A 16,780-nucleotide genomic window follows, 5' to 3' on the forward strand; every position below is an offset into this window, starting at 1 on the left:
GACAGGAGCGTGCTACATGGCAGACCAATCCGAACTCATCTCTCAGCATGTCCAGCCCACCCATTATCTCAGCCAATCATCCCTAGCGGGAAGGTTCCTAGCTTTTTTCTGGCTAAACCAACTAGGCTCTTAATTAACAATTGTATTTGTATTTACAGATGGCATACAAGTTTGTTATTAAGGCACATGAAAGTCCACACGTTCCAGAAGGCATTTCTGCCCAAACAATTTAGATTTTTTTTAAACGTTACATTCAAATGGCTCTCCTGTGAAGTAATGGATGTGCAAAACTTCGAACTTACGCCTAGGCACCGTATATTTTATACACTGCCTTTGGAAAGTATTCAAACCCCTTGACTTTTTTTCACATTTTCTTACGTTACAGCCTTATTCAAAAATKTATTAAATAAATAMAAATYCTCAGCAATCTACACACAATACCCTGTAATGGCAAAGCTAAAACAGGTTGTTAGAAAKTTWKSMAAWKKWWWAAAAAAWAAAAACAGAAATACCTTATTTACATAAGTATTCASACCCTTTGCTATGAGACTCGAAGTTGAGCTCAGGTGCATCATGTTTCCATTGATTAGCCTTCAGATGTTTCTACAACTTCMTTGGAGTCCACCTTTGGTAAATTCAATTGATTGGACATGATTTGAAAAGGCACACACCTGTCTATATAAGGTCCCACAGTTGACAGTGCATGTCAGAGCAAAAAACAAGCCATGAGGTCGAAGATCTCCGAGATAGGATTGTGTTGAGGCCCCGATCTGGGGAAGGGTACGAAAACATTTCTGCAGCATTGAACGTCCCTACGAACACAGTGGCCTCCATTATTCTTAAATGGAAGAAGTATGGAACCACCAATACTTTTCCTAGAGCTGGTCGCCTGGCCAAACTGAGCAATCGGGGGAGATGGGCCTTGGTCTGGGAGGTGAACAAGAACCCGATGGTCACTCTGATTGAGCTCTAGAGTTACTGTGACGATGGGAGAACCTTCCAGAAGGACAACCATCTCAGGCAGCACTCCACCAATCATACCTTTATGGTAGAGTGGCCAGACTGAAGCCACTCTTCAGTAAAAGGCACATGACAGCGGCTTGTAGTTTGCCAAAAGGCACCTAAAGACTCTCAGACCATGAGAAACAAGATTTTCTGGTCTRATGAAACCAAGATTGAACTCTTTGACCTGAATGCMAAGCGTCACGTCTGGAGGAAACCTGGCACAAWCCCTACGGTGAAGCACGGTGGTGGCAGCATCATGCTGYGGGGACGKTGATCAGCGGCAGGGACTGGGAAACTAGTCCTGATCGAGGGAAAGATGAACGGAGCAAAGTACAGAGAGATCCATGATGAAACCCTGCTCCAGAGCGCTCAGGACCTCCAACTGGGGTGAAGATTCAACTTCCGACATAACAACGTCCCTAAGCAAACAGCCAAGACAACACAGGAGTGGCTTCATGACAAGTCTCTGAATGTCCACGAGTGGCCCCGCCAGAGCCCGGACATGAACCYGATCAAACATCTCTGGAGAGAACTGAAAATAGCTGTGCACCGACACTCCCCACCCAACCTGGCAGAGAAGAATGGGAGAAACTCCCCAACTACAGGTGTGCCAAGCTTGTAGAGTCATACCCAATAATCAAGGCTGTAAACACTGCCAAAGGTGCTTAAACAAAGTACCGAGTAAAAGGTCTGAATACTTATGTAAATGTSATATTACTTTTTTCTTTTTTATAAATTGGCAACAAATTCTAAAAAACTATTTTTTATTTGTCATTGTGGGGTATTGTGTGTAGATTGATGAGGGGGGGAAATAATTTAATCAATTTTAGAATAAGCCTGTAACTTAATTAATAAAATGTGGAAATAGTGAAGAGGTCAGAATTATTTCCTAAGGCACTGTATACGTTTTCCTTTTAGAGTTGTTCAGTTGGTGAATTTAAGTTTTTGGTCTGTGTTCTTTGTTTCAGAGGTTGTTGTTTCCAAAGAAAAAGCTGAAACAACAGCTGCCAAGAAAGGTAGCGAATATATTTAGTTGCTATGGGATTCACAATGCAACATTGAGCTGTATGAATACTGTATTTTGAATGATGAGCATATTTTGCATTTTCATTGTTTCAGAGCCTGTGGAAAAGGACAAAATAACTCCTACGAAGAAAGGTAACAACAACTTAGATCACGTTATTCCAGTCGATGAATTAATATATATTCTAACTGTGGATATATCATGGTTTTAGAGCCTGCAATCTCCARAGAAAAAGTCAAGACAAGCACTACCAAGACAACCACAAGCACTTCCAAGAAAGGTAATACTGTATTTCACAAATGTTAACTTGAGTAGATACTTACTATTATTTGTAGTGAAACGCTTCTTACATGTCTTGTTTATCTCAGAACTTCGTGCTGCAACAGCCAAAGCTGAATGGTCGCTTGTAAAGAATGGTCTGCGCTTCTTAATCCCAATTTGGCTTAATTAACTTTTTCAATCAAGGCGATTATTATTGGTATGCTTTATGAGTACATAATGTAATAAATTAATTTGTCTCTGCACCAGTTGTTTCAGAACCTGAGCCCCTAAAAGAGAAAGCCACTCCAAGAGTCCCCACTATGAGGAAAGGTAACCACACAAATGTAGTGGTGCCAATGGTAAAAGCCATGGCAAGAGTTGTCGCTATAAGACCCATCCCTACAACAAAAGGTAACCAAACAGCAATGCAAAAGTTCATCAAACTAAATATAGATTATTTTCAGTTAGATACAATGACAATTGGAAACATGCTGTTTAACTGTTCTAACACTTTTATCTCCTGCAGTGAAGGAGGAGAAGCTATYCAAAGAACCTGAGACAGGTAAAATGTATCTGTCCTAGCAGTGTGCAGGGCAGAAACTCAGCATTAACAGTATTGTACAAACAGTATATCATCTTTCATTATTTTTCTTTTGAATGCAATTTACTGAACACATAATTAATCAAAACGTTTTCCATCASCAAAAGAGAAACCAAAAGCGGCAGAGAAAAAAGGTAAGAATGATTTGACTGTGTTTTGAGTGGATCAACTCATGTCCTGCCAGCTGAGTCAAACAAGTTAACACTTCAAACAGTAGAGTGTTAAACATGTGACCTACAGCAGTTAATCAGTTCTCTCCCATGATGTACGTAATGGTGATTCAACCCTGAAGGATGACTCCTATTAGCAGAGTAGGAGCTTGGCTTTGTACACAATATATAATATCTCACTATTTTACTGATGGTAGCTATTTCTTTTGATTACTGTATAGTATGATTACTGTATAGTATGTATGTTTCATTGACACAGTCCTTCAGAAGGATGCTGCAACATCTGTAATACATCCAGTATTTCTTCCTTCTATTGTTGGATGTTAATAAGCTTGTGCTGTTCACATTCCCATGTTGGTGATAACCGTTATCACATACACAAGCCTCCATCATGTTACTATAGCAACCCCCCAGAGAAGCCCATAACATGGTCATCACTAGTTTCTATACCCACAAAGTCATAACCCCGTCCATTTCATCAATTGATCTTCTTAAAATATGATTTTAAACCTATCCCTAACCTTAACCACACTGCTAACCTTATGCCTAACCCTAACCTTAAATAAAGACCAAAAAACACATTTTGGACTTTGTGGCAGTGGAATCTGACTTTGTGTCTATAGAAGGTAGTGAAAACCCCATAACATGGATAGGTTTAATTMTTTTATATTTTACCTTTATTTAACTAGGCAAGTCAGTTAAGAACAAATTCTTATTTACAATGACAGCCTAGGAACAGTGGGTTAACTGTCATGTTCAGGGGCAGGACATTTTAAAAGTGTAACAACTTGTAAACATGTATTTGATGTTTATAAAAGCGTCTGATGTTTGTAATTTACACTTCGCAATTTCAAACTGGATTTTCCCTTATAAAAATGTATCAACCCCTACCAAAATGTCCATTAATAATAATAATTCACATTTCCTGTTGCGGCAGAATTATTTTCCTGCTCTAGCAAACTGGCTCAAATTAAGATGCTACATTTGTACTGTTCCCGAGTGGCGCAGCGGTTTAAGGCACTGTCTCAGTGCTAGAAGCGTCACTGCTGTCCTTGGTTTGAATCCAGGCTGCATCACATCTGGCTGTGACTGGGAGTCCCACAGTGCGGTGCACAATTGGCCCAGCGTTTGGCCGGTGTAGGCCGTCATTGTAAATAAGAATTTGTTTGCCTAGTTATTATAAAGGTTACACACACATATTAAAACACATGATATATTGTCTTCATATTCTGCGGAGCATGGAGCAATCAGGTTAGTGCAGGCTGGAATCTGTCATACGGGCTTCCTGACTGTCAACACCCTCCTGACTAGTTATATGTAGGGTTCAAGTTTTAACCTGGCAGTTCTTCTCAGTCTACATTCAACATATGTTCTGCTCCTCCCAACCCAACGCCTCATTTCCTCCCTGTATCTAGACCATTACAGTGGCATCATTCTCTATATCGCCTGCGGTGTGTCTGCATGGTAGAGCAAAGTGGTGTTTTACTTAACTGGGTAATGTGTTTGGAAAAACAACACTCAGATGTAATTCCCTTCAAGGACTTGAACCCTAAAATAAAACACAAACACTGGCACATCTGAGTTAACAAAACAAATAAGGTTAACAATATATGGGTCGTTTCACGAAGTGAGTGCCCTTTGATATTTTAAGAGAGATTGTACACACATATTACATTTTAAAAGCCTGGTATATTACAGTAAGTTCCCTTTAATATAGACCACATGGAAAATTCAATAAATCTGTTTTTTTTTATGAATAAAGACATATTAAAGTGCCAAAATTCAGCATTTTGACCTGTCCCTCCATGCATCCTCTGTGATTTCGAGGAAGATTTTAAGTCATTTCTGAAGATTATTTTTATTTCATGTTATTAGTGATTAATTTTAAGTAACTATCCCTCATTTTAAGGTCAACCCTGTTACGTGAACTGAACTCTTGTTTTAATATGGTGAAACTAGTCCTTTTTGAAATATTTTTTCAAAAGAGACATTCAACATCTAGTCAAATCATAGTGTAAAATCAGTTGAGCAGGTTCTACTCTTTTTGGCTGACATTGAATATCCCTTTGAGCATGGTGAAGTTATTAAGTACACTATAGATGGTGTATCAATACACCCAGCCACTACAAAGATACAGGCGTCCTTCCTAACTCAGTTACCGGAGAGTAAGGAAAGGGATTTCACCATGAGGCCAATGGTGACTTTAAAACAGTTACAGAGTTTAATGGCTGTGATAGGAGTAAATGGAGGATGGATCAACAATCTTGTAGTTACTGCACAATACTAACCTAAATGACAGAGTGAAAAGAAGTAAGCCTGTACAGAATACATATATTCCAAAACATGCATTATGTTTGCAATAAGGCACTAAAGTAAAACTGCAAAAAAATGTGGCAAAGAAATAAACTTTATGTCCTGAATACAAAGTGTTATGTTTGGGGCAAATCCAACACAGCACATCACTCTTCATATTTTCAAGCATAGTGGTGGCTGCATCATATAATGGGTATTCTTGTCATCGGCAAGGACTGCTCTACTTTGCCTATATTGATGATAGGCCTACAGTAGGGTGAAATAGGGTGTTTTCTGGATATTAYGTATCCTTTTGCATAACCAATGCATCTATTTTCATTAGTATGAATAACTGATTTTAACGGTTTATCTCCCTTGTCTAGTTCCAAAGAAAGAATCTGGTAGCTTTGTGAGATTCTCAAGAGTTTGCCTTTAACCCTAAATAAACAAACTTCAAATTTTATCCTAGCTTTAGCCTGGGGTAATTTAGACCAACCAAAGATACAATTTAAAGGCCCTTTACAAATTCAACTTGAATTATTGTTTTGTAGAGCTTCGTGCTGAAACGTATTTTGTGAATGATCACATGTTGGTGATATTGTAGAATGTTGTGAAGGCAAGACCGGTAGCTATGAAGGAGATTTGCATTTGTGGCCTTTCTTAGATTGGATTCTTATTGGGGTCAAAACCCAGATTCCTACTGTATGTCTTACAGGACTGCAGGCAACCCAGTGTACAACATTGAACCTGATTTATACGTTTCCACACAAGGATATGAAAATATGAGTAGAGTATGTGTAATATAATCTTCGTCCAGTTTTAAAAGAGACAAGAATCTATTTGGGTTTGTAACATAGATTGACCTGAATTACTGCTAAGATGTTCGTGCTTCTACTGTTTGATGTGTAAACCTTCCAGCTAGATAAGAGGAATACATACCACTCATATACATTTTTCCTCCTTCTTGTATGAGAAGAAGACAAGGTAAAGGATGTGAAGACATCAGATGGTGAGTTCGGTTCATATAACAATATGCAAATACATTGCTCTAGTATGAATTGAATAGATGCTGCTATTGAATAAAAAAAGGATGAGGTTTTATCAAACTTAGCTACCATAGCAGTGTCTTTGCAGTATGTCTGTTTACACAACTACAAACAGCTTCTCCTTTTATTTTCCAATTGAGTGATAAGATATTACAGTCCTTGCTTGACTATGCCTCATCCTCTGACTAATGGGTATTTGAGATGGGCTCCAGCCTTTTACTGCACGGGCCAACAGCACTAGATTCCAGTAATGAACTAGGCTGAATAAAAGTCAAATCTGGTATTGACCATTTGAAATGTAGCCTATATCAAAGTGTGGCTGGAGAACACTTTTAATCAATAAACCTGAGGCAAATGGCTCAATTTAACTATTAATCACCCCAGGCCAACTAGAGTGATCAATCAACAGATTGTGGTGCAGCATTTAGTTTCTTCTGTGTTATTTCAGTCCTTCCTTGACATACTGTATGTGTGGAAGGACTAGCACTGTTTAGTGTATGCATAGTTCATTTGTCAAGTTTTGTAGACAGGAAGTGTTATAAACCGATTTTATACACATATTGACTTATCGTTGGTCATTAAATGGGTTAAATGCTTTTCGCGAAGGATTTGTTCCCATTAAAACTAATTCAAAGCTGTTTAGATAATTAAAGTTGAATAATGCATTGTTACTGAATAATGTAGTTGGTGCAAAAGCTTTATCCCGGCGTATATAGTACTAAATGCTCCCTCAACCTGGTACTAAGGTTATTGTAAAAGTACTTTTGGTTTATTTTGTCTTGTAGCCAAAGCTAAAACCACACCCTCTGTGAAGACAGCCCAGTCCACTCAACCACGTAAGTAAACAGAAAACTAAATCAAAACCATAGGGATCATATCCAATCAATCCCTGAGCAACAAATCTGATTTCTATTGATAAGTAGGTCAGTTTCTTTTTTCTTTTTTTAACACAAATTTATATAGGACTTAATGAATTATTTATTTGCCTAAAACTTGAGTAGATAAGAGTGAGTGGTTTCAAGGTTTTGAATACATTTGTCATGCTAAATAGCCATCAAATGTMTTTTTATTTATTCATTGTTTTGTTAAGATGCTCCTTGTCCATGGATCAGCCTTGTGAATGTCGTGTTCTTAATGACTGGATACTCTCTTTTCCTCTGTTATAGTGTCCTGTAAAGCTGCAAAAAAAATTGTGAATAGTATATCGTGCATAATAATTTATTATGATAGTGATTGGTTGATTACATGCCAGCATCAGTTATCTTTCTCATGCTTAATCAACACAAAACTCTAGTTGACAACTGGAAATTGGATCTGTCAAATGGCATAGCTTTAGACAAAGGCCAGGCAGAATGACTTTGTTTACTAGACAGATCAGTTCTGAATACGCGTTCCTACGATTCCCTTTCACATCACTTATTATATACATTTGTTGGGAAAAATTCACAACCCATGAAAAATGAAACCAGTCACTCGTAACATGATTAGAGCTTAAATGTATGCATGGTAAAACTGCAATTACAGCCATGTCACTTTTTGTTAGTGTGAAGAGAATATATTTGAGATTATAAGCAGAGTTTGAAGAACGGGTGAAATGGCATGTAGACAAATGTATTTTTCTCCTCTCACAGATAAAGCTGAGAAGACTGAGAAGAAAGCTGTGAAGGAGGCTAAAGGTACGTCAGCTCAAAGTATCAAATAACTCGTATTACTGGTACCTTTCCTCATAAACGGTTGATAACTTACTATTGATCTCCATTGATTATTTATGCTTGATGATTTTCCCCGCCTCTGATTTCAGAGAAAGAAGTGAAGCCTCCTGGTATAGCAAGTGAGTAAATACCAATGCCTTGTGTCTGTGCTTCAAATAAGAGATAGGGATGTAGCAGTAGGTGCTGTTAGATTTAGTGCAGCCATGTTCACTAGGCCCCACATGGTGGTGCTCTGTCTAACCCAATGATTTCTTTTGGTTGTCTGCTGCACTTACTATTGAGGATTATCTCAATGTGTGATCCTGCACTAGTAGAATCTAAATGTAATGTGTAAAAACGTTTACTGCTACAGCGTTCTGGAAGGTGGAATCATATTATTTGTGTCATTTATTTTTTATAACTGCATATTTATACCTCATTTATAGAATTGATTTCGCCTTGATAAAATCCAATATGATTGGAATGAATTACTGTAGCAAATGTTTCCCTTGCAATTTTCCATTAAAAGTATTATATGTTTCTAGAGATTGGGGCAGAATCTTCTTTACCTTCTATTCATGACTAAGGTAGTAGCTATACCTTCCCCTCCACTGGCCAACACAATAAAACTAGGATTCAATGACTCTTTGCTGATATTGCTCTCTGGGGGTTTTGGGGAGTAAATTAACCATGTTAATTGTTCACGGAGAAACATTTAGTTATTCAAATAGATTGTGCCTAGTGATAAATAGTAACAACACTTACTGGGKTGATTTAAGTTAAAGCCAGAAGCCTCAAAGACATTAGGGTGATGTTCTATTGACTGAACTTGTGGAGTCTTGATATTCTAGTCCCATCTCTTCCCTACCCATATTCCCAGTCACTCTCTCTTCACGTCCTGTGTGATTTGTCTCACAGTGAAGGGACATCAAGCAATACTCAATCACTATCCTCAATATGATGACTATCTACTGTATGTATTACATTAAGGCAAAAGTGATTTACATGTCTTTTGAGACCTGAGCTGCAATTACTTCATTTGAAATAAGGGTTGTAGTCATGCTTGTGTTCACCTTCCCACTCTCGGCACTTAAAGTTAGTTAAACAAACATAGTAAGTATACTCTCACTCTTCTCTCTAAAGTAACTATGTTGATGCATAAAAAAATTATCTTAATATACTTTAAAATGACTAAAAACAAATCAAAGCTGTGTAGAAATGATAATGGAAGTATATTCACTCAGATTCTTGACTGTTCAGATCGCTAATAATCACTGTGCACAGAAATATGAACCGACATTCATAGCTTCTTGATGTCCAGATCGATAATAAACACTTGCACAGTCAAAGGACCTACATTCATAGCTTCTTGATTGTCCAGATCGATAATAACACTTTGCCCAGTCAAAGGACCTACATTCATAGCTTCTGATTGTCCAGATCGATAATAAACACTGTGCACAGTCAAAGGACCTACATTCATAGCTTCTTGACTGTCCAGATCGATAATAAACACTGTGCACAGTCAATGGACCTACATTCATAGCTTCTTGATTGTCCAGATCGATAACAATGCAGCTAAGACAGTCAGGGAGCATCGAAAATTGCAAAAACTATGGATAGAGGACTATTTTTGGCAATTTTTTACGGCAARGAAATATAACCAATTTTCAGTGTGGCCCTCCGGACTTCAATGAAGAGCGAATGTGGCCCCTGGGGCAGAATGATTTCAACACCCCTACTCTACGTTCTTTGTTTTTCTTGCTAACGACCAAACAAATACCCTGGGTTATATTTGATTAGATTGAACACTTTTAAAACACCTCTTTCTAATGGGGAAATAATACTCCTTCCTTCCTTTATCCATCACAGTATTTTTTAAGGTCACCTGTATCATTGAAATTCAGAGCCCATTTTCCCCAGTGGATTATAATAGACTTCCTGATCAGAATTCCCTGTCAGCACAGCAGTACATATTCCCCAAATCCCGGTAGTCCTCACAGGGCTGGAGAAGTCCMATTGGGATTGAAAGGGTCTGCTCTGAAACTCCCTTCATATCCTCTGGTCATTTATTTATACTTTTTATTTTTATTTAACCTTTATTTAACTAGGCAAGTCAGTTAAGAACAAATTCTTATTTACAATAACGGCCTACCCCGGCCAAACCCTAACCCGGACGATGCTGGGCCAATTGTGCACTGCCCTATGGGACTCCCAATCACGGCCCGTTGTGATACAGCCTAGAATCATACCAGGGTCTGTAGTGACGCCTCTAGCACTGAGATGCAGTGCCTTAGACCGCTGCGCCACTCGGGGGCCCTGGATAGAGGAAATATAGAGAGTCATCACATTGTGTATTTATATAAGGATAATATATACATTGGGTACCAGGAGTCTTTCTCCTCTCTCCCTCTCAAACATGTCTATCTCTCATTCCCTGTTTTCCTGCCCTCATCAGAAGAATCTCAGACTGACGAGAATGCCATGGACAAGAAGAAGCCAGGTTAGATTCATTTCTGTCTTAACTTTTTCTTACTGTGATAAACATGCAAAAACGCTCCTTTAAAAAAATCCTTAATTGATTCCTTATTTCCACACTGTATCTTACAGGTCAGAAAGTCTTGCAGTGTGTTTTAATGGTTGGAAAGAATGCCCACTACCCTTTGCGACCTTCCACCCCTGGTATGACCCCTGTGTCGATGAGCCCAGCCATGCGGTCCATGATGTGGCAGCAGGCGCAGCAGCAGAAAGCCAGAGCGGCGGGGCAGTAGACTCGCTTCTCACCTCCATGCTGCTCCCTCTAGTCGTCTGCACGGCAGCCTTAACCAGGATAATCAGGGACAAAAGGGGAAGGATGGATGGACAGTACAGTATTATTTATTTTTCTATGACCGGTCGAGCTCCCGTGAGTAAAGTCCCTGAACTCTTTTCTTTTACCTGTGGCTTTGCCGCTTTTGCTAGCGCTCAGCGCTGAGTCCTTTGTGATCTATGTTTTTCAACAGATTTATTTATAAGAAAAGGAGTGTAAGTTATGCCTATATATTACCTTAGGAAGCAAATGAAATTGATAATTTCTGTAAATTTCAACCAAATTCAATGAACATATGCATATAAATTGTAATTTAGCTCAAGTTCAATGTATATAATGTACATGTAATATCAACATCTTGCCATTTTCATTTGTTGAATAATTACTTCACGTTATAATTTTTTCATTTGTTACTTTTATCACAATATTCATCAAGTTCAGGATGACAAAACATCTGTAAATTGATTTTGGGGTCATACATTATCAATGGCACTGTGATAAAAATTGAGTTTAGTTTTTATTTCATGTTTTGATTCAATTTTATTAAGGAAACAAATTGAACATGCTATACAATAACAAATTAACAATATAGCTCACTTTCTCCGAACATGTCCATGTCTGTATGATTCTGTTGATGTGTGACATTTCCTGCTGTAACAGGAAATCCTAAGCCATTTTTTAAGACTATTGTAATAGTTGAATATCAAATCAACAGTGACGATCTTCATAATCATTTTAGAAATTGTGTGCATCACAGTTTGATCATGAAAGAGGATCGATATTTGTATTTGCCTAAAAATGGCAGAAATTCTTATTTGAGTATATCTGTATTTAGAAAGAATATTATTATTTTATTTAAAAAAATATTCATCAAATTAGTTCGCCTGCCAAAGATGACAAGAAGTTTTCACCTACAGTAAACGTTTCTACTCCTTGTCAGATGTTATTAGATAAGGTACAGGTATGTTAACACTAACTGTAGTTATCTGACCAGATCTGCATAAAACACATGGCTTAAGAACACTGCCTTATCACTCATTACACACACTTTTAAAGCAAGGTGATGTTATGTTGTCATTTTTGTTTAATATGCTACTTCCATGTAAATAACTGTATCAGCTTGTATCTTGCTGCTTGGCATGTTGGTAAAGAATTGTGGGAAGATGAGTATGGTACCATTTCTCATGGATGCTCCCGTTGTTAACCAGAATAACCTCTTCTCTCTCTCTCTCTCTCTCTCTCCTGGGGAGTGTGTGTGTACTGAGAATGCAACACTAGAGGTCAAGTCAATGACTGTCCACACATTTTTTTTTTTACAACTAACAATGATTCTCGTGAGATGGTGTTATGATGTCATCCTGTGATATATAGGTGAGGATGACTTTATCATCGCTGTCATGTTACTATCATGGCGCTTGCTGCCATGCGCAGCAGCCTACTGCTGAATCATGTTCAAGGAGGAGTGCCTTTATTCTGATAATGGTGCTGCTGTGCTGAGTCCAGCGTATCCATTGTTGTCTTACTCAACTAAAGACTGATGTCAGGAGTCCATGTTTCAAGACCATGTGAAAGAAACTATTGGGCCTGAGATCAGATGTCCTTTATACAGTAGAAGGGAAAATAAGAATGCTCAGTAAGTGGTGGCTTGAGAGCCCATATTGTGAAAGCCTGGTTACCTTCTCTATTCAGCTATTACATTCCCATCCCTGCCACTCCTGTCATTTGCCAGCTTTGGTAAATGACAGGAGTGGCAAGGAGTGGAATGTTAGCTAAAAAGACTGGTACCTAGACTATTGAAAGCCTGAGAGGGAAGGCCGAGAAACTCTACTTTGTTTTGACTGTAGCTGTCTCAGCCTGTTGTATGGTATCTACTATCTATCCATACATTTTGCAGTGTCACATGCATCCACAGTCCGCAACAACATCTCGACAAAGTATTGTGAAGTAGGCCAAAGGAAAAAATCTTGACTTTGAAGTTCCAGTGCACCATTTCCTGTACCACCAGGGGAAATGCTGCTGTCTGTGTGCTGTGTGTTGTTTTCTGTGGATCTTACTGATGGAGGCAGAGTCCCCCACACTTATCTACAATGCAACAACAGAGATTACACTAATTATATATTTTTATAATTATAACTATGTCTTACCTTTCTATTCTTTTGTCAGAGAAACATATTTACTCGTGGCAGAATGGACTTGTTGGTTGACTGCTCTTACATTATGAGCTCGGTCATACCATCACACCTTCCCAGTCATTAAGTATAACAAAGCATTGACTAGACAACCGTACAGTATGAGGTTTAAATACCTGATGTTTACTTGATTTACAACAGTGCCCCTGGCACATTGTGGAATGTCTTGACAGAGTACAGACCTCAGATATACATGATTAATAAGCACGGATTCTGTGCTGATTATGTTAGCTGTAACAATGTCATTTTAAAGAAAATTATTCACAAACTAAATATATTTTGGGTTGTTTTGTTCTTTTGGACGATTCATTTTTGGTAATTTCCTGTGTATTATGCATGACTGTTATTTTAAAAAAGACACAACATTTGGCAGTTATTGTCTCTGGTTCTATGTCTCAGTCACACTGGTGAGCACTGTAGGACTTGAAATATTAGCTTTAATCATATCTCAGTCAGACATCAGTTGAGCTGTAAAGGATGGATATAGATAGMTTTACTATGAGATGTGCGCGCTCTGTTAATTTGAGACTTCTCATTAATACAGAAGAGTTTCCTAACATGCACGGAGGAAAACAAACTCTCAGCCTTAAATATCAGATATGTTCCCAAAGACTAATTACATCCCAGATTAAATGTCTTGCCAAAAATACATACTTTATTTTGAGCTATTCCTTTTTATAGATATTTATCTTGTCAATGCTCTATTGCTAGATTCTGAGACTGTTTCTAAACTATGTTTATGTTTAGATGTCTTCTGTGGCTACTGTATGTTCTGTAATTGATCACAACATGATGCCACTGATGCTGTTCTTAAGTTGTAGTTTTTTTGTTGTTGCAGTTTTAACAAAGTTCAAACCRTTATTTAAACAGCAACGCAACAACACATCAATCAATGCCCAAAAATATATATTTAAAGTATGTTGTACATGGTGCATAAAACAATTGAGAACTGATTTTAAAAAAAGGATTTATCAATTGTTGCAGTATTTATAAGAATGTATTGTTTTTTTTGTTTTCAGAACAATGTGCTCTTGACTTATTTTGTTGTTAACTTCATTTTTGTGTATACATTTAGCAAAACGTGGACTGTTAGCGTTACAAATCGAGTAAACATGTCAACAAATAAAAATAAGTCGGTTTGATTTTGTTATGGGCTTTCCTCCAATTATAGGTATAGATGTCTTCTAGTCATGGAAGATTTATTTTTGTGTTAACCACTTAAAACCTCTTAAGGATTAGCCTAAATTTTCACCTAAAATGACATACCTAAATCTAACTGCGTATAGCTCAGGCCCTGAAGCAAGGATATGCATATTCTTGGTACCATTTGAAAGGAAACACTTTGAAGTTCGTGGAAATGTGAAAGGAATGTAGTAGAATATAACACAATAGATCTGGTAAAAGATAATACAAAGAAAAAAACAACCGTATTATTTTGTACCATCTTTGAAATGCAAGAGAAAGGCCATAATGTATTATTCCAGCCCAGTTGCAATTTATATTTTGGCCACTAGATGGCATCCGTGTATGTGCAAAGTTTTAGACCGATCCAATGAACCATTGCATGTCCGTTCAAAACTTTGTATCAAGACCGCCCAAATGTGCCTATTTGTTTATTAATAACTTTTCATGTTCAAAATTTTGCACTCTCTTCAAACAATAGCATGGTATTCTTTCACTGTAATAGCTACTGTAAATCGGATAGTGCCGTTAGATTCACAAGAATTTAAGCTTTCTGCCAACATCAGATGTCTATGTCCTGGGAAATGTTCTTGTTACTTACAACCTCATGCTAATCGCATTAGCCTACGTTAGCTCAACCGTCCCGTGGGGGACCCAGCGATCCTTCTTAAATGGTTGTATTCTGCACAGCATATTGTCATGCCACCCAGCAACAAAGTTGTCAAATTCTGAGGCACAACAGTGGGTATAAAGACTGTTGATCACGTCAAATCCTCTTATGTCCATTTTCCCCTGTGTAACAGCAGTCCTTATAGACGGGGACTAATATTGGAGGGGCTAAAACAGCAGCGGTAATACTGTTTCTGCAATAGAGGGGTAATCATACTTGACGTTTTCATTGCTTTTGTTACCACAGTTACGAGGAAGGCAACCTTATGTTCTGCTATCGAGTGCTTCCCTTGATTTGCAGATTGGTTGTTTTTCTGAAACTTTACCACACAAGCTGCCTTTACGTCTCCCAGGATACATAGTCCATTCCCAGGCCTGAGAGGAAATAAAAACAAGACAATAATAGAGTCCAGATGCCGTATCTTAATTTGACCCAGTTTCTCAGAGCAGGAAAATACTCCTGCAGCAACAGGAAATGTGAATTGTTATGTGGATTATAATTAATAGCCATTTTTTGTAGTGGTTTCTACATTTTTCATTAGAGCAAATCAAGTCTGAAATGTACTAACTTTAGAAAAAAATGTAAACCTTGAATACAGTACAAGTTGGCATCCCTGTTGTGCAGGAAAATTCCTGCAACAACAGGATGATCTAATTAAGATMTGCCATCTGTACTTGAGGTGTAATTGCCTAAATATCATGCAGTGCAGATCAAATTGAGTTAGTTCCACAGATACAGTATGAGTATCTGCTACTGTATGCCAAAGTACTTTAGTGGTACTGTATAATTTGATTTGTGGGTTTGTGCTTTCCATTTTCTCTCAAGACTCCTCACAATCTGGTCCAACAAGAGGAGTCAGACAGCCCAGCCCATGCCTGAGCCATTCATTAAAGGAATTGAATCAAATCTGCTCCGAACAGGGCAGGGAACAAAAATAGAATCCAGTGAATTCCTCTCTTACATTGGGTTAATTCCCGATAAAATGGTGCTACTTGAACACATATTTTCTAATCTGTCACCTTAAAGCACTACACTATTTAAAGGCTTAATTCTCCATGGCTCTACAGCTGCAATAATCTGAGCAGAGGTGTGGGGCCCCATGCAGCCTGAGCTACAGTAGCAGTGAGAGATAGATAGAGAGAAGCACAAGCTAGCTAGCTAGCTAGGCCACACCATCAACTGATGAGCCAGGAGATCTGGGTCAGCCAGAGCACTAAATTAGTACAATGTGCCACATGATTTGCTCAGTAATGCTGCCACTTGCAATAAATAATACAACCGCTTGTCTTCGGTTTGAAGCTACCGTGGAGTTTATGTTGAAAACAGATTGAAATGAATGACGCTGTGGGGGTTGTTTGAATTTCTGATATAACCACTGTGCAGACAGAGACAGAGACAGAGACAGAGAGAACGTTGCTCCTTCCCACGTACCCAGAGCAGCATGTGTGTGATGGTAAGAGTTATGAGGTAAAGAGGTGTGATTCATCTCTGCCTGTCTGGCCACAGCACCCTCCACAACACAACTCCCTACAGCATCAACACGCAGGCAGCTCCCAGAATCCAACTCAGGCCAGGATCAGAGCTCCATCTCCATAAGAGGCTGTATGGGAGTGGACCAGGGCAAAGCAAGGCAATATGGAAGCTGCTGGTTCCACTGTGCAGTGTGATGATGACTCCTGTAATAGCCCTGGCCCCTCATGCTCTCAACAGACAGTGAAACGCCTCCCCCACAGGAAAAACATAGCTTTAGTTACACTATCTCATTGAAGTCAATAGGGATGATCAGAAGACTCATACACAGTCAAGTCCATCCATCATTCTGACCAATCTCTGAAAGTGG

The 16,780-nt window shown here is 38.4% G+C and overlaps 1 protein-coding gene across 2 annotated transcripts in view; it reads left to right on the forward strand.

Annotated features, from left to right (window-relative positions):
• Positions 1 to 12,066, forward strand: part of LOC111954137 (triadin-like) — a 61,027-nt gene extending 48,961 nt beyond the window's left edge. For both annotated transcript variants that reach the window (XM_070435820.1, XM_070435821.1), the window contains 12 exons: positions 1,974 to 2,021; positions 2,125 to 2,163; positions 2,241 to 2,309; positions 2,558 to 2,701; positions 2,817 to 2,852; positions 2,993 to 3,025; positions 6,330 to 6,362; positions 7,185 to 7,235; positions 8,031 to 8,075; positions 8,201 to 8,230; positions 10,549 to 10,593; positions 10,701 to 12,066. In XM_070435820.1, coding sequence (XP_070291921.1) covers positions 1,974 to 2,021; positions 2,125 to 2,163; positions 2,241 to 2,309; positions 2,558 to 2,701; positions 2,817 to 2,852; positions 2,993 to 3,025; positions 6,330 to 6,362; positions 7,185 to 7,235; positions 8,031 to 8,075; positions 8,201 to 8,230; positions 10,549 to 10,593; positions 10,701 to 10,861 — 734 coding nt within the window. In that variant the 3' untranslated portion in view covers positions 10,862 to 12,066. The remainder of the gene's footprint in view (positions 1 to 1,973; positions 2,022 to 2,124; positions 2,164 to 2,240; positions 2,310 to 2,557; positions 2,702 to 2,816; positions 2,853 to 2,992; positions 3,026 to 6,329; positions 6,363 to 7,184; positions 7,236 to 8,030; positions 8,076 to 8,200; positions 8,231 to 10,548; positions 10,594 to 10,700) is intronic.
• Positions 12,067 to 16,780: the final 4,714 nt, after the last annotated feature.

The sequence above is a fragment of the Salvelinus sp. IW2-2015 genome, linkage group LG28 (genome assembly GCF_002910315.2).
Source record: "Salvelinus sp. IW2-2015 linkage group LG28, ASM291031v2, whole genome shotgun sequence".
Lineage (NCBI taxonomy): Eukaryota > Metazoa > Chordata > Actinopteri > Salmoniformes > Salmonidae > Salvelinus > Salvelinus sp. IW2-2015.